Here is a 20,258-nt window from a genome sequence, read left to right on the forward strand (position 1 = left end):
ATGAAAAATGCCAAACTCCAGATTAGAAATCATTAGCTTTTTTTATCCCTAGAGCAGTGTTAAAGCTCAAATATTTTATTTTCCTCTCTAAATTATTAGAAAATGTTTACCATAAGGGTTTCAATCATTTTGTGAATGAAGCAATATTAGCATCCATTTTAAATATAAACTGGTTGCATGGTTTCAACTGTAGTGTGGATAAGGGCACAACATTCAAAGACACACATATTTTACATCTGTAGTTGCCAGGAGTTAAGTTCCAGATGTCACAATGAACTCTTCGTGGAACCGTCCAGTTATTTTCCTTGTATTTGGACCTTACACTAAATCCTTAAAATAATTTTACAGAAAACTACAAAATACATAACTTTATAAATGCCTGTCTCTCTTCTCCACAGTCATAATGAACGGAAAGTGACCTGCAAGCATCCAGTAACAGGACAGCCATCACAGGATAACTGTATTTTTGTTGTGAATGAACAGTAAGTGAAATGTGCTTTGCACAATATAAAATACATGCATTCTTAATTCATACAATTCACAATGAGCTCCAATCAATATAGAAATTTATTTTTGTTATTATCTAATTCTTCTGCACTCTGCTAATCCAAGACCAAAGAAGCACAGTAAAACAATTAAAAAGAAAAAAAAAACTAGCCCAAATGGGATTTTCTGTGTTTTAATGAAGTATTGGGACCATTATTTCACTGTTCACTTCTGTTACCCTACCCAATTTGCATGCAGAGTAAACTAAACGATTTTTAGCAGGATAGTCCAGTAGGCTACCATAAGGTACATTTTTGATGATCCATTTGAATTGCTCTGGAATATGCTGGCATTCCATATCTCCTGTAGCAGCTAGGACTCCTTTTCCATTTAATATTGTTATTTCATTGTCTTGTCAAGAAGTTTCCTGAGCAGGTGGATGATAGATTTGTTGACTACTGTTTCATTACTCTTGCAGAATAAATCATGAATGACATGATTTCCTTAGACTTTCCTGAAGGTTTAGGGGAATCAAGTATTTATGTACAGTAGTAATTCCTGATCTCTGGTTGTGAAGTGGCTGTGTCTTGTGTATCTAATCAAATTACCAGACTGAACTTCAGTAATACTTAAAAGTCTCATATTTTCACTAACATGAGATTGGTGTACAGCATTCTCTTACTACCTGTGCTGTGTGGTAAACCACGAATTTGAATTATTTTAAAGCAACTTTAAGAATTTCCTATAATAGAATTAAGTTTGTCTTTGCTATACAATTTAATGACCTTTTTAATACTTGGTGCAGATAATTTTCTCATAAAATCTGAATTGCTTGCTTCAAAAAGTAGGACACAGCCACTATTAGAGAACATCTTAGGGACACGTTTTAATATCAGTCTGCACACACAGCAGGTTCTGGTGTTACTGAATACTCTGTTTTCAGGACTGCTGCAACTATGACATCTGAAGAAAAGAAAGAACGAACAGTAAGCACAATAAGTGACGCTTCCAACTACAATTTGACATCAGATTATGCTGTGCATCCAGTGAGCCCTGTGGGCAGAGTAAGTCACTGTATCAGTTTATTTATTAATGTAAAATTATTCAATTATTCCATAAGATAGCAAACAGAGTCCTATAATTAAAGAGAAACTTTGTAATTAATATTCCATTTAAAAAAAGAAACAAAGCATATGTATATCTCAGGGCACTTGATAACCTGAATGTTTTTATTTGGAAGCTGAGGTGTCTGAAATAACTTATCACTAGAGCTGTAATTTTTGTCACAGGCTTCTTGGCTCTTATGACTTTCACGTTCTGAAATTCTTTGGTATTAGACATCTTTCTTGTTTTGTATATGAGCAACTGTGTGTTTGAGTGGGCATATAGGTAAGTGTGCATGTGGACAGTTGAACTATGTTTTGAAAGATTTGACCGAACATCCTCAAGGCAGGAGTATGGAATTATAGCAATTAGTAAGGGATTGGTTGCAGCCCTTAAAAGTGGTTATGGGAACAGACCATACGGCAAAGGTTACATTTTAACTAGCAACCGCCAGTCCTAGAATTTCAGTGCAACTAGGTAGGAAAATTGCTCAGTAGCCCATGAAATCATAAGCAATCTGTTTTTTGTTTTGTAGTCTGGTCTTGTGGTTAAAGCACAGGACTGAAAGTGAGGAAACTTGAATTCTATTCCTGGCTTTGCCTTATTTGTGGGATCTTGGCTAAATCAACTTAACTACGTTGTGCTTCAGTTTCCCCATCTGTAACGGGGAGATACTTCCTTGCCCTTCAGAGATGTTATGAAGCAAAAAGCTTTAGAGATCCTTGGATAAAAGGCAGTATAGAACTACAAGTTTCATTTTGTTTTTCAGTTAGAGGCCACTTTGTAGAAGGACAGTTCACTTACTACAAAACTGAAAATTTTCATTGGGTTTTGCCAGGATAGATTTATTATCTTCAGAGAAGTTAGCCAGATGACATCTTAGTTAGTGATGAGATAAGCAGTGCCATCTGTCTTGTAGTCAACAGTTAACATTTCTTCTTGAGTATTTTTACATTCTCAGTTGCAAACAAAAAAACCTGTTGAATTAGGCACTGAAAGACTGTACCCAGCAAAGTGGTTCTCCTGCAAATGAATCAAATTTGTAACATACATACTTTGAAGTGTTAGTGTTAACTGAGCAATTTCTTTAATTTCAGCAAGTTTGGATTGAAACCCTGTTTATTTTCTTTGTGAAAAAATAAACATTTTACAATGGCCCATAAAATAAGACATTTTGAGCATGTTGGAGACTGCTGCTAAAGCAGCTTTTGTTTTAAATGGACACAGTCAAATGGTCAGGCAAAAACTTGACCTACATTAAAACCATTATCTAGTGAGGAAAGACTTCCAGATTCTAGAAAATGCCTTTAGGGTTTGGCTACACTTGCAGCTATACAGCGCTGGGAGTTAAAGCTATCTTCGTACAGCGGTGTAGGGAAAGCACTGCTGTGTGGCCACACTGACAGCTACCAGCGCTGCAGTGTGGCCACATTTGCAGCATTTGCAGCGGTGTTGGGAGTGGTGCATTATGGGCAGCTCTCCCAGCGTTCAAGTGGCTGCAACATGCTTTTCAAAAGAGGGGGGTGGGGAGGAGTGTGACAGGGAGCGTGGGGGAGACAGAGTGGATTTTTGGAGCTGACACTGTGTCAGCTCCCTGCCTCGCACGTTCTAAGGACTTGAAGATACACAGCGGATACACAGCACCAACCTTCAATCATTTTAAAAGTTTCGACCCCTTCCCCCACCCCTCTCTCATTCTCTAAATGCAAATAGCCTTCAGACCAGATAAGCAGCTGCTCCAAAACTGACCCCTCCTCCCCCACTCCAGGCTGCTTCTCTCCTGAAGCAAACACTAGGGGATCCCCCCCTCCCTGCCTCTGCTCGAGCAAACAGTAGCTATGTTTGTTTTTAGATAAGCAGCTCCAGGAGCCCCGAGTTCACAACAAAACAGAGGCATCACAACAAAACAGTGTGTTATCTTTACTTAAAAAGCATTATGGGAAAGTTCCGGAGGTCAGTTACAGCGTAGTAAGATTAATCACTGTTTACACTGGCACCCCAGCGCTGCAAGAGCAGCGCTATAGTCGTTATTTCCCAGGCCAAGGTGGAGTACAGCCAGCGCTGTTGCCAGGGAGATACTGCGCTGTATGTGCCTTACCAGTGTGGACGGGGAGTAAGTTACAGCACTGTAAAGCCACCACCAGCGCTGTAACTCTCAAATGTAGCCAAGCCCTTAATCTAACAGTGTTGCTGAGAAAATAGTAGCAGTGTTGATTTATTAAAAAATGCCACTGTTCAGCATGACCTTACAATAGTTGCTAAGTCCCTGCAGGGACAGCCATCAAAAAAATCTTTTTCTCAGAACCGTGCTGATGACATCAATGATGCTGATTTAAAATTACCACAGAGCTGTGTTAGAGTTCGTTATGTGGGGTGAAATGTGGATGAAGGGAAGGGGAAATATGTTCACTTCCATTTGGGAGGCAGTCAGGAAATTAGTTTAGGGCTTTTACAGGCAAAATTAAAATAAACTACTTACTGTATTTGGTTGACAATGTACTGGAAAGAAATGGAGATTGCTACTGGCTATTAAATTATAGGCATTTGTCTAAATTGTTAAGTTAGAGGCATTGACTGTTTTGTTGAATGGGATTTATTGAGCTACTTTTTAGGGAAATCAGACTTTTGCTTTTATACTAAAAACTGTGCTCATTATCCTTTTTTCAGTTACTAAATTAACTTAAGAAGTTCATGTGAATGCTATTCAAGTTACTTTAAACACAGTTATCAGAAATAAACTTGTTTGCATTATTGTACCATTTTTGATAGTCCAGTCTCAGAAGACAAGTATCTGCAACATAGAAACCATAGTTGACACTAATCAGCCTCTTTGGCAATTTCAGAGGGCCCATGGGTTGAATGCATTTAAGACTGTTATCCCTTGTGCTTAGAAGTGGCCCTTCAGTGATAGTATTGAGGAACTTGAGCCCAACCATGAGGAGGTTTGGGCTATCAGTTTTGATGTCTACCTCTATCTATGAAAAGAGGACTTGAGGTGCCAGGGCTGCCTTACCAACGCTAGTCTCTCAGAGTCTGTCTTAAAAAGAGTATTATAATGCATGAGAGAGAAAATAGTTGAGAGAGTAGTTATTTAGGTTCTCCATAAACTAGGGAAAGAGAGAAAAAGCTACATTTGGTTACTTCTAAGACAAGCAAAAATATTAGTGGCAATTTATTAAAGTTCTTTGTAAACTCATTTTCATAAATCCATAAATCCATTTTCAGGGATGACTAATAAACTCATTAGCAATTTTCATCTAATTAGTTGGGGAGATCATGAATTTCATATTGGGAACAGCTCAGTTCAGATAAAGGACTGTTTCATGGCTCTTGTTAGTACAATGCTGCTCCTTTTATTAATATAAAACAGTCCAGAATTAATATAACAATATTTGTAGAAAATTGTTTGCAGTTTTGTTAAAAAAAAAAAGGCTGACTAGAGTCTAAAGCCATTGTTCAGAGGCTGATACAAAAAATGAGGTGAGCTGAGTGAGACCAAGCAGCAAGGGGCTCGATTAGACACTCAGGCCTCCTTCTCTTGCTCCCTTCCTCTCTCCACCCAAAAATAAAATAAAATGCTGACAAAGGAGAGAGTGGAGATTCATACCAGAGTGGTGTTAAATGCTCCACTTTTCCAGTCAGCCTCAAGTGTGTTATAACTTCAAAGCCACCTGTCCAGCTTCCTGATTTCTGGAAAGGAAAAGGTGCTCATTTTACTTCCTTCCCATCCTAGACCAAAACCTACTGAAGATGGTGTGGATAGAGCCTGGCATTCTCCCTCCATAGCCTCATGGCTGCTAAGAGGTGGAGTGATGGGAGGGTTTTTCCATTATTCTACCCTTCCTCCAGCCTCTTTCAAAGTTGGTATCCTCCATTTATTCTGCAGATGGTATTCAAATCTTTATAAAGGCCTTTGTGAATATGATCGAACCCCTATAGCACATACAGGGAATATTGCTCCATAAAATGGTATGTACTTGCACAGGCAAAATTGTTCTGGTCTCATGGTGATCTCTGTGGCTCCAGTGTCTACCTCTGCAGTTCTTCATAGCTTTCCCAAGCATTAGCAGACATTGGGTTGGGAAACTGACATGGTCCTTGTTAGGTTCATTGTTGCCCACAAACTTCTGAATAATAGCAGTACTGCCCAGTCTTCTCAATTTCCCTGCCAGTGCTTGGAAGTTTGAAGTAGCATCGATGCTAGAGCTGCCTACAGAATTAAGAAGGCAACACTGCATTTGTTCATATTTGGAAAGTTATCTTATCAATCATAAGGATTAGAAACTTATTTTTAAACAAAAAATTACAGTTGGCAGAAATTGATCGCTTATATGCACCTCATCACAACCCACGCACATCACAAGGGAAAGCTTCCAATTTGTTACTGACATTTCCAAGCCTTGTTTTAAAATGCTTAAGCAATAGTTTTGCTTCTGTGTTCTTCAGATAAACTAATCTACAAGGTGACAACATACTTTTGATGTAGTATTTAAATAATACAGTAACTTCACACAGTGTTTAAAGCGTGCTGGGTCAAAAAGGGTTGCAGACCCAGGAAATATCTACAACTGGAGCTGGCTTGCTGAGAAACACACATTTTAGTCCTACTTGTTGGGAGGGTGTGCGTGTGGGGAATCTCCTCTGATTGGCATCTTTCCCCCCCACTAGCCTATCTTCTGGGGAAGAGCCAATCAGGGCTGCTGCATTAGGCAGGCAGAGCTCTCTCCCCAAGAGCAGAGGTCAGCTCTGCTCCCTCCTTCCCCATCCTTTGAGCATCCAGATAGGTCCTGTGCTCCTCTCCCTTCCCTTTAACACCCAGCCTGGGAATGGGGAGAGGGGGGACCCTGCTGAAGCCCCCCCGACCTGGGGAAGGAGGATGAAGAACTCCAGAGAGATTTGGGAAGGGGAGGAGGCAAAACTGATGGGGGAATGAAGGGACCGAATAATGAGTGGTGATCCACCCTCCCACACACTTTTTTCCCACCAAGCACTGGCTTGACTATAATACTTATACTATTCTAAGGTTTTTAAATATATAGTCTTGAGATCTTTAGAACACATTGTGTGTGAGCTGAGATTCTCATTATACAGTATAAGATAAAATAATTGACAAGTGTCTAGTGTTCTATTTATTAACTAATATTAGAAAACTCAAGTAGTGCCCTGTTAACCTAAGTAGATATTTGCAGTTGGTAAAATGTATGAGCCTGTAAAGGTTCACTTCTGAGCTCCATGAGCTTTGTGTAAAAATGTGCATGTACTTGGTTACCAAACCAAAGAGATGTGCATTTAAATTACCTGAATCTGCTAGAGGAGTTGAAATTATTATTTGTTTTTTTGGCAGCACCACCTGGATGCATTAACCATTTTGCAAACAAAAAGGGATTTGTGGGCCTTGCATTGGGGAGTTTACACCCTTTCTTAGAACATGCAAAGACCATTTTGTTTGTGTATTGCATGGTAGAAAATGTTGAAGGATTTTGATGAGTAATTAGTAGTGCTGTTTTTTTGTTTGGGGAGAAAAAATTCAACCAGAAACCCAAAACTCTTTATTAAAACAAACAAAAAAATGATTTAAAACAAGTGGACAAATTTTGTTTCAGGTCAAACAAAACACTTCTTTTCATTTCCAGTCATCCTTTTTAAAAGGAAAGGAGATGAAGGGCTAGATTCACAAATTGTTGCTGGTGGCAATTGAGTTGCTTTCTCATTTTCAGCCTTTAGACCAGCAGTTAGGGCATTTATTTATGATAGGGGAATTAAACCTGCATCTCCTATATCTGCCTGATGTGGGGTGGGGATTTTAACTTGTCTCCCACATTGCAGGAGAATGCCCTATTCATTGGACTATAGCAGGGGTCTCAAACACATGCTCTTCTGTGCGGCCCACCAAGCTCCCCATGCCCCCCTCACCCCTCTGCCTACCTCCAGGCCAGAGGTGGGCAAACTAGGCCCGCGGGATTGCCGCCCATGGCGCTGCGAGCCTCGCGCCACTCCCTTAAGCGGCTGGCAGCACATCCCTTCAGGCCGGAGGGGAGAGGGGAGGAGGCAGAGGGCTCCTGCATTGCCTTGCTTCAAGCTACTGCCCCTTGCAGCTCCCATTGGCTGGGAACAGGGAACCCCGGCCAATGGGAGCTTTGTGGGAGGTACCTGGAGGAGCAGCAGCGGAGCCCTATGCTCACCCCCACTCCCCCAGGGGCCGTGGTTCCTGCTGCTTCCTAGAGCGGAGCCTGGAGCCTGCCCTGGCCTGGAGGCGGGGAAGGGGCGGGGCCTCATGGAAGGGGTGGAATGGCGGCGGGGCCAGGGGCAGTGGGGGTGTCGGTGATGCGGCCCTCGGGCCAATGCACTAGACCTTATGTGGCCCTTGTGGTCATTTGAGTTTGAGGACACCTGGACTATAGGGTGTTCTGGGCAAGTCTCCTTCTCTCCTGTTGAAACTGTTCATAAATAGTAATTGGAGCAGGGACTTGTCTCCAAGGCGAATGCTCTTAACACCCAGGCCTCCTCTGTCCTCCCCCCAGGTCTGTAGTGTCGTTCTCACTCTTGCTGTCCTGGGGATGACATCCAAGTCCCCTTCTGAATTTTCATTCATTTATTTATTTATTTATTTATTTGGACGTACTATTTGGCAAACTTGTGTCAAATTTTCAAGAAGTTTAGGTCGATCAAAACTGCATTTTTAGCCAAAAATAACTTATTTCGGTGAAAAATTGCACCCAGCTTTAGTAATCAGCTCTTTAGTGGGACATAGGGAAATGTCTTTGAAAACAATTATGAAAATCTATTTTAAAAAAAACAAACTTAAACATAATAATTTGAATTTAATTTGTCACAACAACTTCCAAGTTTTGGAATCTTAATGTATAGTTGTCAGACCTGATCTTTAATTTATTCTGTCTGAATAGTTTTGTCTTCCATATTATTCCATCTACTACTTATAAAATAAATCTTCTGAACAACATTTGCTGACTTCTGAACATGGATTGAGTTTCCAAAACCAAAATGTTAAGTTTTAGAACAGTTTTGACTTTTGTTTTGAATAGTGTGTGTATTTTAAGTTGCTTAAGCTTTTTTCCCCTAAACTAAATTTTGTTCAGCTGCCTTGCTTCCAAATGAACTTAAAACAGCCTCTTCACCCTTGCTTTTCATCTTGTGAGCTTAAGTCAACCCCTTAATAAAGATTTTGGATTGTAAACCTCTTTTTATTTTAAGACCTTATGCTGCTGTTCACAGAAAATATTGTTCACAAAAGCTGCTTATTATTATTAAGGTAAAATATATTGTGCAGTGTTACGTGTGCTACTATATTATGAAAAGTCCCTTTGAAATCTAATCTAAATGTCCTGTTCATTTCAACAAGGCTGTTCAATAAAAGTACATTCTGACACTACGAAATTTTTAAAAATCTATGCTTTGCAAACTTAGTAGAGAAATGCATTATTAGCATGCTTCCAAGAGAATACAAACAAATCAGAATTTCAGAAAAATATATAATATAGTCTTCCTTTTGAATTTTGTATTAAAATTAAAAATCCTTTTTTCTTTTTCTCCCTCGTCTCCTGTATTGCCAGTGCCAGTGTCTTAATATTGTCTGCTACGTATGTGGAAAATACTCTGTTACAGGCAGAGTCGAAATTCAACAGTTACACAGTGGGCACACTAAAGTGTTTGTTCATCTGAAAATCAATTCCCACTGAAATCTTGTTTATCTATTATTGTATTGGTTCCTAATCTGAGATACACCTCTATGCTCTGTTGTTTTATAACATGTAAATGGTGACCATGCTCCCACTGCTTAATTTATGCAATCAAAGAGCTGTCCTATGCTTGGGTTACTAAGATAGCCAGTTGTTTATCTGAGAGCAAAGCCATAATTGTCCATGTTCAGCATTTGTGTTGGCTGTATCATGTCTTTGTACATGTTTCAAATTTGTCATTCCCTCTGAACTGGTGGAATTGTTTCTCTAAATTAGAGGCTTTGTAAATCACAGCTAAGTATCTAAATCCAAATAGAAAGCACCTCCACAAAGCAACCCCATATTCAGGCAATAATTTTTGGAACACAAGTTTGTAGATACGAGAAGCAATAATAGTATTTTTCACATTTATAAGGACCTTTCATCTGAGTATCTTAACAAACTTCAGTTAAGGCCTGAAGTCCCCTTTGAGGTACAGAAGGGTAGCCGTGTTAGTCTGTTTCAGCAAAAACAAGGAGGAGTCTTGTGGCACCTTAAAGACTAACACATTTATTAGAGCATAAGCTTTTGTGGGCTATGACCCACTTCTTCAGATGTATGGAGTGAAAATTACAATAGGCAGGCATAAATATACAGCACAGGAAAAGATGGGAGTTGCCTTACCAAGTGAGGGGTCAATGATTCAATCGGGGTATATGTGTCCCATTCCCAAGAGATGACAAGAAGGTGTGAATGTCAACAGAGTAAAAATTACTTTTTGTAGTGCAAACTATGCCAATTCTATCAGGGTGGATATCTCATCAGTGTTAGATTAAACTGAGGTGCAGAAGCTACATGACTTGTCCAAAGTCAAGCAGTAAGTCTGTAGCAGAGCCAGGAGCAGAACCTAGGATTCTTGTTTCCTAGTTCCCTGCTCTTGATGAAAGGGAAACTATCCTTGTCAATGCACCAGCCTCTAAGCCATTCATTTCTATGGAATTTAAGCTTTTAATATTAAAAAATAGGTTTCCATCCTTTGTTTGCAACAGTAACTTTCCAAATAAAAACTAAATGTAAACCAATGCAGAGCAGTATTCAAGACATGGTGAATCCCTCCAGTGTCTCTGCTGCTGCTTATTGCTTTATGAGGCAGAAGAAGAGTGGAAAAAAATAGGACTCTCATTAGTTTCACAGCCACTCTTCTTAACTGTCAAGAATCACTTTAATTTCATGCTGTAGCAGCTTGAAAAAAAAGACATAAGCAGCATGAGAAATGGATGCTGGAGTTACAGGGGAAGGAGAACCAAAACAGCTGTTGGAGCAGGTAGAGTAGTGAAGATCTTCTCCCTTTTGTAGCAGCCAAGAGAAAGTGAATGGGAAGATTGTGAGGGAAGAACAGACAGAATAAAAGCTATTTCATCAGAGGAAGATATGAAAGGCTCAATCAGAAGCCAGAGACTGCACCCTTGTAGCAATCTGACCTCTTTCCCAGTTATTGGGGTTGTGCTGGGAACAGAAGAAAGCTGGGCTTTTCTCACTAAGGTGTTGCTCTGGAGCACCTTTTTCATTATTACTGCCATCTATCATAGTTTTAGTTCTCTTACTAGTTCTTGTATTGTCTTGTAAGTGTTCTTCAAGCCTTGTCTTAGAATAAAGTCAGCTATATTTTTGTTTTTAAAAAATTCTATTAAATCTGTATTTAAAATGTTTTGATCCTGTTATGCTCTGGGATTTCTCTTTTTCACTGCAGAAAATTTAGAGAAGTTCTGGAGCCAGCAGAAACAGCATGGCAATTACCGTACTTATTTGTCTAAAAAGGAACAAAGCAATATCCTGCAATTCTCAAGGGGAAACATGGATAGAGAACAAAAATCTGAGGAAAGAAATGTATGACAATTTCCTAGAGTTAACAAACACTGATGGTGCATTTTCTAACTTGTTCATTCCATTTAGACATCACGGTCTTCAAAGAAGGTTCATAATTTTGGAAAGAGATCAAACTCAATAAAGAGGAATCCTAATGCACCGGTCATCAGACGGGGGTGGCTTTACAAGCAGGTATTCATATTTTTTCCTTGTTTATTATTGTATGCAGGACAATAGTTGATGTGAAACCTAATGCTAGAAACATTGGCATGAAGATGACAGATCTCTTCTGGTGCATGTGTTACCTTTCATTAACTCGTATCATCTACTGAGTAAAATACACAATGAAAAATGAATAAAGGCAGCCAGGAAGTACAGAATAGTGGTTTACTTGCATTCCTTTGAGAAGCATAAGAGGAGAAAGGTACAATGTTATAAATTCAGGGTCCTGTTATATCTGAAGGATTTGGAGGATGGGTGTCTGGCAAATACATATTGGGGATGGAAGACTAAGTTAATAAATAATAATTGGTGGGAAAATGGGGGCAAGAATGAGTGGCCAAATGTTTTGCTATTTATTATTCCAGGATGGCTACTGGGGGATATTTTTTTGGCTTGAACATAGGTTTTATCCATCTATCTATCTATCTATATATACACGCACACATATACATACTGGGAGTGTGTGTGTTTGAAATGTGATTTTTTTTTAGTCACTAATGTACATTAAGAGAGATTTTTTTAAAAGTATAAATAGCAATTAGGCACCCAACTCCCATTGAAAGTCAACGGCGTACCTTCCGTTTCTCCTTTGAAAATCTCCCTCTAACTGGTTGTACTTTCTTGCAATGAACAGTTCAGGACTATTAGATCTTAGGGCAAGAACACCTCTTTTTCTAGCATGTTGTGGGTGCTACTAGAAAACAAACTGGTGTTTTTAGGTGAAAGTAGAGGCGGGGGAAGGGAGCATGTATGTATGTATGTATTGGACCCACAATTGCCAGGCATAGTCCAGTTAACTATAATGCAAACAGATGACCTAAAATAGTTTTTTCTCAACCTTTTTTTAGATAGATAATTAAAAACATTGATCATTTAACTACATTGAGCACTGTCCGATACTCGGGGTGGCAGTGGGTTTCCTCCCCCATATTTAGATTCTTCTCCTGGCCCATGCTTTTATCCAGCCATTGCCAGCTGAAGTACCATAAGGTTGGGTTATGTGGGTTTTCCTCTTTGGTTACTTTATGGCTTGAAAAGAAGCTGCTTTTGAATTTCTGTTGTAATTTCACTTCTTAATTTATGTCCAGTTAACATATTAGTTTGAATTAGGAAGGATGGCAGAGAAAAACATCTCTTTTTCTGCTGCACTTTAACCCACTAACATACACTAGTTAGAGAAATAAATCATTTAACGGGTGGCAGTAGAGCTCAAGCAATATTACACTCTCCTTCTTCCTGCACCTCAGCTTAGCTCCAGGCAGATGACAGTTCTGTCTTTTCATGACTTGTCAAAAATCATTACAGAGAGCTAAACCGTGGGGCTATTGTATGTAAAACCCTGATAAGTGGATGTTAATAGTTCCCAGTCAGTTTCAAAGAGTACACCTTATGTTTTGTTAGTAAAACATTTAATGGACACAACACACTGTGAATAGTATAAAATATTGTAAATACTATGAATAACTTCTAAACAAATGTTATTAGACAATAAATCTGCTGGTTTTCCTTATATAGATTTCCCCTTTTGTTTGTTACAAACATTCAAATATAAGGGTTATATATAACATTTTCTAACTTCGTTGCACATATCAAAACACATACCCTCTGATTTTTCTCTCAGATGATTTCTCATCTTTATAGTGTAACCATTGTATGTAGTGTGTGTCACTTGTAAGATGTAAATTTTTTAACAGTGAATAATTAACCATTGGAATAATTTACCTGTGGGGGATTCTGATAAATTTTAAATCAAGATTGGATGTTTTTTCCCTAAAAGATGTTCTCTAGGAATTATTTTAGGGAAGTTCTATGGCCTTTGTTACACAGGATATCGGATGAGATGATCACAATGGTCCCCTTTGGCCTTGAAATCTGAATCATCAGAGCTTGAGAAATGTCAGCATCTCAGTCCTGTCAAACACTTCAAAACCCAATAGGCAAACAAACAGTCTGGGGATCTCCACAGCTAGCATCATTCCAGCTGTTGTGTTAATAGGTGACTGGTCCTTTCAGTTGCTGGTGAAACAGAAGTCTGTATCCAAGTGTTACAGGGTTTGGGATCACATAAAATATCCATTTCCTTGATCGCTCTAGACCACAGTCTTCTCCCTATAAGCCCAGTAATTCAAGCAAGAATTCACAAACCCTCACCTCACTAAGTGTAGTGCCCCATTCTCTTTCTGAAACAGAATCTCAGTTTAAAGCAGTTAGTTGATCGCTAAGTATATGTCCTACATCAGGGGTCCCCAACGTGGTGCCCACGGGCACCATGGCGTCTAAGTGTGTCCGCGTACTGGCCAGCGGACGAGCATCCGCCAAAATGCTGCCGACAAGCTGCATCATCCAGAGGCATCGCCGCCGAAATGCCGCTGATTTTTGGTGGTATTTTGGCGGCGATGCCTATTGACATTGCCGCTTGTCGGCAGAATTTCTGCGGATGCTCGTCCGCCGCCACTGTCCTCTGTGGCTCATCGTCTGGCACCCGCCAGGCGAAAAAGTTCAGACCACTGTTATACAGGCTCTGTAGCTGCTAGAGGTGACACATTTCCCCCACCTGTCCCTCTAGGACATACTGTGGTAGACCAAATGTTATCCTAATGGAGGGCTTCCTTAGCCAGTAAAGCTGAAGTTGCACTCACTTGTATCCAAAGTAGCGGTATTGGGACCTAGCCCTTACAGCAGACACAATTCTTGGTTCTGCATCCATCAGCTGTTGAGTCCACAGGGTTGTTCTTAACTCCTTTATTAAAATCCCTACTCCTTTGCTCTCTTGTTTGGCACAGCTCCCAGAATGTGACTAGGGTGTAACCTGCCAGATGGCTTGTCCACAATGAAAACTTTATATACAGCCCAGAACATCTACTGAACATGTCTGGTAACTACCACCTTATTCTGGAAGTTTCTGGGTCTTTAACTGAGTTGCTCTGCCCTGCTGTCTGCGCATGTGCTGAGAGAAAGTATCCAGCTAAGATCCATGTCTCCTCCCCACTGTTTCTCTTCCATTTATGTAGAGGAACGAAGTTGTATACTGCAGTATAAAGCATATGGGTTAGCACGATGCAAAGCCTGTGGATCTTGTTTAGTACCATCATTTTACAAGCAGCATTTAAAATTGTCCTTTTTTTAGATCTACGTATAATATCCCTTTGTATAACAAAAGTTAATTACTTTTCATTCATCAGACAACTCTTTGTCCTATTCTGGATAATGGACAGTTTTGTGCTGTGATATAGGACGACGTCTCATGAGTGTGTGAACCTGAGGCAAAAAACTCTTGATCAATAAAATTTCTGTCATTAGATTGTTTTACACAAACATTTTTTATCATTGTCTGAAGATATAGACAATTTTAAATTCAAGACACTGAATGTATCTTAATACTAGTAAAGTCATCTTAGAGGGCTGAATGTCTTTGCTAGTATCTGTTACTGTGATTGTTTGCTCTTAGCTGTCAAGACAGTTAAGTTTTTTCAGAAGCATTCTTTTAGAATTAGCTCCTCCCTAAGAAAAATGAGTGCTAAGCAGCGCTGCTTAAGATAGCTTGTAATCAGAATCATCAGACTATTGTTGTGGTATTGTGATGACTTTTTTGGATGGTGGATGTCTTCCTTTGATGCTCTGTAACTTTACATTCTGGGCTATGTGCTGCTAATATGCAAATGTTTCCTTCAGAGGTGTCACTGTCATCCAAGGTCTTCACATTTGGGCCACAAGTCATTGTGGGTTTGCACTCCAGGAAGTAGACACCTAATCATTTGAGAGAGACAAATGCAAGCAGTGATTATTCAAAAATGTTATGTAAGGAGCAAATCTATATCAGCAGGATGATAAACTAGATGACCTAATAGGTATTTTCTAACTCTAGTTTCTGTTAATGTATCAAGATACTGGAAGCTCTGTTTGAAAAGGAAGGATGTATATAGGGATGCAAACATACATATTGTGTGTATGATTTGATTTTCATAAAGAAAGCCTCGAGGCCTTCTGTGCACATTCGTGTGCCTATAATTTGTGTAAAATTCAGGCCAGATGGCTGCAAGAGGGTCCTGGAAGGCCAATGTATTAGCCCTAGAATGTTGAAGGCCCTTTTTCCTACAAGCTGAGAAGGGGTTACCTCAGATCAATTAGGGACACCTGAATCCAATTAAGGGCTGCTTGAAACCTTTAAAAAACAATCCTTTGGGGAGAGCAAAGGAGCAGAGAGAGACAAGCTGCTGCCAGGCTAGTGGCAGCAGGGAAATAGGCTGTTCCAGGGTGAGAGGCTGTGCTCCTTCCCATAGGGGAAACAGCCAAACCTGAGTGCCTGCTAGGGGAAGGACTGACACCCCAGGGCAACTAACCGGATGACACCTTGCCCAAGCGAGGGGGGCAGCGAAAGGTACCTCCCCTGGGTTTTTATTTGAGACTTTTTCCTTTTGTTTGGGGGAGGATCACCCCTTAGGCCAACCCTCAGGCCTACCCTGAAAATATGACCAAGGGAGCACAGAAGGGGGAAGGCAAACCCTGCCTGAGTGGGGCTGATTACCCCAGGCCCGCCATCACCAGAGGGGGAAATGCTGTCTGATGAGAGAGAGAGAGAGAGAGAGAGAGAAGAGGTGCCTTGCCACAAATGGTTGTGCACAATTACTGCCATTGCATGTTCAACATGGGCATTTGCACACACATGATTTAGACCCATTTCCCACCACAATTGCTATAAATTTATGCACAAACATAAGTGTTAAAATATGTGCTGACCCATAGCCTCAGTTTGAAAATCAAGCTCTTTGTATACATATCACATCACATCCATCATTTGTCAAATGTTTTGATTGCAGAGGAGCCGCCTCTCACCTCATCTATCTGATATGAACTTTTTAGTGTTTTAGTATGCGTATATTTATACATAAATCCAGTTAACTATGGCTTCAAAATTTCCTTGATATATCAGTTTGTAGTTTTTTTTCTTGCATATTTGTCATTGTCCTATTTTTAATTTACTAGCTGCTTCTTCAGTTACTTACTGAATCTTGAGTTCTTACAGCTGGCTTTTCATGAATACTGTTTTGTGTTGATATAGAAGGCAGTACCAAAGAATCTAGAGTTGTGTGAATGGTTGTCAGCATTTGGATACTCTGCTTCGGAGGAGACCTAATATGAGGTGAAATAATTCAGTGTGAATCAAATAGTTAAATATCTTCCAGATGGGGCCTCAAAGTACCACGGGTTTAATCACTTCCACTCCTCTCTACTTAATTCCTTTTATACACACAGGCTCAGTCCTGTCTCCTAAAGCCCATTCATGTCTAATGGAACACACATTGAGGTAGTATCAAAAAGAGAAGTTAAAACATCCTGAATATAGCTAGTCAGATAAGGACATTTAATCAAATAATCAGTGGGAAAATTGGGAAAATTTGCAATAAATTCCTGGATGAGTTTTTATTCTAGGGTACTTTAGGACCAACTGAGAAACAAGTATATAGTCAGAATATTGTCAAAATGAGTCCTGGCTAACTCCATTAATAAAGGAAAATCATGCATTATGTGTTTGATGAACTTCACTACCATGAGGGGTAAATACATAACAAGGTGATTCAAAGAATAGTGCATCCAGATGTAGTCAGTCTATGCGGTAATCTCTCATTTCAGAAATTGAATTTACTTCCCTCACATTCCTCTCCATAATACTCACTCCTTTGAGTATATTTCCACCATAGGATGTATGCTCACTTGTGCCCTCTCAACTGGAGGTTGCAAAAAGCAGCGTCCGTAGGGCCGCACCTGTGAGAGCAGTGCCTTGTGCTCTCAGGCCAGGACATAAAAGGAGGCGCAGACCCACTGCCACTTCAGTTCTTTCTCAGGTCCTGTGGCTTGAGACAGAACAATTGCAGTATCTGCTGCTTTCATCTACTTCCTGCCTTTTCTTTCTTCCCTTGTTGTTTTTGTTTATGTAGTTAGTTTTTCATTTTGCCTAGTTATTTTCTTCTTAGTGGTAGCACAACTTGTGCTCAGAGGGTTCCTGAGCCCCCCACCCTCAACTTCTTGCTGTCCCTATTGTGGTATATGGCACTTCTCCGTTTTATGCCTAAGACCCTTGGGTTCAAGCCCAGCTAGACCTGCCCCAGATCTTTCTTCCAGTTACAGGCAGGCTATTTTGAGTGTCTCAGAAAAACTCATGTCCCATTGTGGTGTACAGTCCACATGAGTTTAAAGGCAGGTCCTGCAAAGAGTGAGGCTAGATCAGCAGTTCTCAACCTGTGTGCCACATGCAACCCAATTAGCACACAGCTGCAGCCTAGTTGCGTGCTAAAAAAAAATTCAAAATTTGCTGCTCTGGTCTGCAAGGGGATGGGGTTGACTGAAGGGGGAGACAGCATCTGGCAGCCTGCTGAAGCGCTCCTGGCATCAGGGGGCTGGTGAGTGCCACAGGGTACAGGAGAGTGGGTCTCTGGGCAGGTTTGTGGACTGTGGAGGCTCTCTGGGCAGTGAGGGGTGTCGGGGTACTGGGAGCTAGGGGTGTATGGGTGCTGCAGCACCCCCAGGTTTTAGGCTGCACCATCCCACATGGCAGGGTCCGGCCCCGTGCCCAGGGCGCCACTCATGGCCCCATTCTGTGGAGGAGTTTCTGGGCAGGGGGTGCTGGGCATAGGGGATTGTGGAGGGGTTGGTGGTGGGGGTGCTATGGTTTTCAACCTATAGCCCTTGTAACACATTGTGGGCCACAAAGATAAATAGGTCACAGCCTTTCCATATTTGGACAACTGGCTCCTCAGAGGCCACTCCTCCAATGAGACTCAATTAGCAACCCCCTATAACCCTCAGTCTCTGGGCCTCTGAGTCAATATAAAAAAATCTAACACCATTCCAGTAATAGACTTAATTGGGTCTATGCCAAACTCCCTAACCGCTTGGGCTTACCTTCCCAATGACAGATTCTTCACTATGTCCAGACTGATCTTTACAGCATAGTCCGCAATAACTGCAAGAATCTGCCTGCAACTGCTGAGCTACATTTTGGTCTCCTTGTTCATTACACTACATGCAAGATTGCACTTCAGGTGTCTTCAGGCATGGCTAAGGACTATGTACACCCTAAACAGACAGTCTTTCCAAACAAATCACCATGCCTATGTAAGTCGTAGACACTTTCGGGTGGTGGAAAGATCCACTAAAGGTCTTTATGGGAACTCCATTTTCACATCCACCACTTCAGAAACAGCTTGTTATGGACACTTCTTTCCTGGTTTGGGGGCTGGCGCATTTATGAGGTGCCACAGCACAAGACAGATGGTCCTCACAAAACTTCACATTAACATCCTGGAACTAAGGGCAGTCTGTGTGTTAGCACTTCCTCTGTGATACCGAGGGGCACTCTCTAAGGGTAACGTGAGACAACAGGGTAGTCTGTAGCTATATGGTACAAAAACTGACAAGTGGGAACAAGATCCCAGTCCTTAAGAACGGAATTGCTAAGAAATCTCCATGATTTACCAGCCAGGTCTTCAGAACACAGTTGCAGATTTCCTGAGCAGGGACTGTCTATCAGGACAATGCATGGGAAGCTCGGTGACTCCATTTTCCACAGCATCTGCCAGATCTGAGGCCTCCTCAAGGTAGACTTCTTCACAGCTTCAAGCAATGTAAAACATCATCTTTTCTGCTCTAGTAGAACATATGGCCACAATTCCTTGGAATATTGTCACTAGAATATTGGCCCTACTTCCTGCTGTATGCTTACCTGCCTGTTCCTCTAATCATTAAGACTTTGCTCGGACTAAGATAAGAGAGGACGAGGGCTATCATGATAGCATCATTGTGGCTGAGGCAAGTGTGGTACTTTTTCTGGCAGTGCCTCTCCACCTTACCCTCAGGAAAGATCTCCTGTCATAAAGCTAAAGTGCCCTGACCTATCCCAACCTATAGTCTCTGGACCTGACAACTTGACTCCTAGATGGTTCTCGGGCACAGAGTTCACACCTCAGCCAATGTTCAGTCAGTCCTTCTGTCTATCAAGAAACCTGCTATACATAAGACTTACTGCCAAAATGGAAATGCTTCCATTCCTGATGTTTTCACCACTCTGCAATCCTCAAACGCTCCACTCTAGGGATCCTAGATGACCTATTGGACTTAGACATGAGGTCTTTCAGTGAGCTGAGTTAGTGTGCTCCTGGCCACCCTTATGCCTTCCACGTACCTATAGAAGGGGTTTCACTCTTTGCCTATTGAACCGCCACCAGATTCCCTAAGGATTTATACAAGTTATTCCCTCTTGTCCAAAACCACACTTCTCCATGGTCCTTAGCATCTTGAGCAACTCCCCATTTAAGCCGAAGGCTACCTGGTTCTTCTCACATCTCCCTCGAGGCTTCATTTCTGATATTCTTCTGGCTGAGGTGATGGCTGGGAGAACTTGGGGCACTCATGTAGCTATTCATAGTATGCTACTTCCTACTGTGACAGGATCATGCTATGCCTCCATTATCAATTCATCCCTAAAGTATCATTGGAATCTCACATCAACCAAGAGATCAATTTATTATATCCTAAGTTCCATACCCCAAGGGAGGAAGTTAATCTCCACACATTAGATGTCAGAAGTGCCTTGGCTTTTACATTGGCAGAACTAAGACTTCAGGGCTTCTCCCAGACTCTGTATCCTTTACCAAAAGCATGAAGGGACAGCTAGTTTCCACTCAACTATTGAAGTGGTTTTGGGTTGTATCTTGACCTTCTGTGAAGCTGCTGGGGTACATTCCCCCCACCCCCCCCTCACAGAGTGACAGCTGACTCCACTAGGGCTCAGTCCACTTCTTAGTCCTCCTTAAGGATATCCTCATATTGGAAATCTTCAGGGCTGCAACCTGGTCCTCAGTTCACGCTTGCCAAATATTACACCATCATACCTGCATCCAGAGCTGA

At 41.1% G+C, this 20,258-nt stretch overlaps 1 protein-coding gene across 4 annotated transcripts in view; it reads left to right on the forward strand.

Annotated features, from left to right (window-relative positions):
• Nucleotides 1–20,258, forward strand: part of PLEKHA5 (pleckstrin homology domain containing A5) — a 304,813-nt gene that overhangs the window by 162,359 nt on the left and 122,196 nt on the right. For all 4 annotated transcript variants that reach the window (XM_044992791.1, XM_044992750.1, XM_044992765.1 and 1 more), the window contains 3 exons: nucleotides 399–482; nucleotides 1,430–1,550; nucleotides 11,220–11,324. In XM_044992791.1, coding sequence (XP_044848726.1) covers nucleotides 399–482; nucleotides 1,430–1,550; nucleotides 11,220–11,324 — 310 coding nt within the window. The remainder of the gene's footprint in view (nucleotides 1–398; nucleotides 483–1,429; nucleotides 1,551–11,219; nucleotides 11,325–20,258) is intronic.

This window comes from Mauremys mutica, chromosome 1 (genome assembly GCF_020497125.1).
Source record: "Mauremys mutica isolate MM-2020 ecotype Southern chromosome 1, ASM2049712v1, whole genome shotgun sequence".
NCBI classification, from domain to species: Eukaryota; Metazoa; Chordata; order Testudines; family Geoemydidae; genus Mauremys; species Mauremys mutica.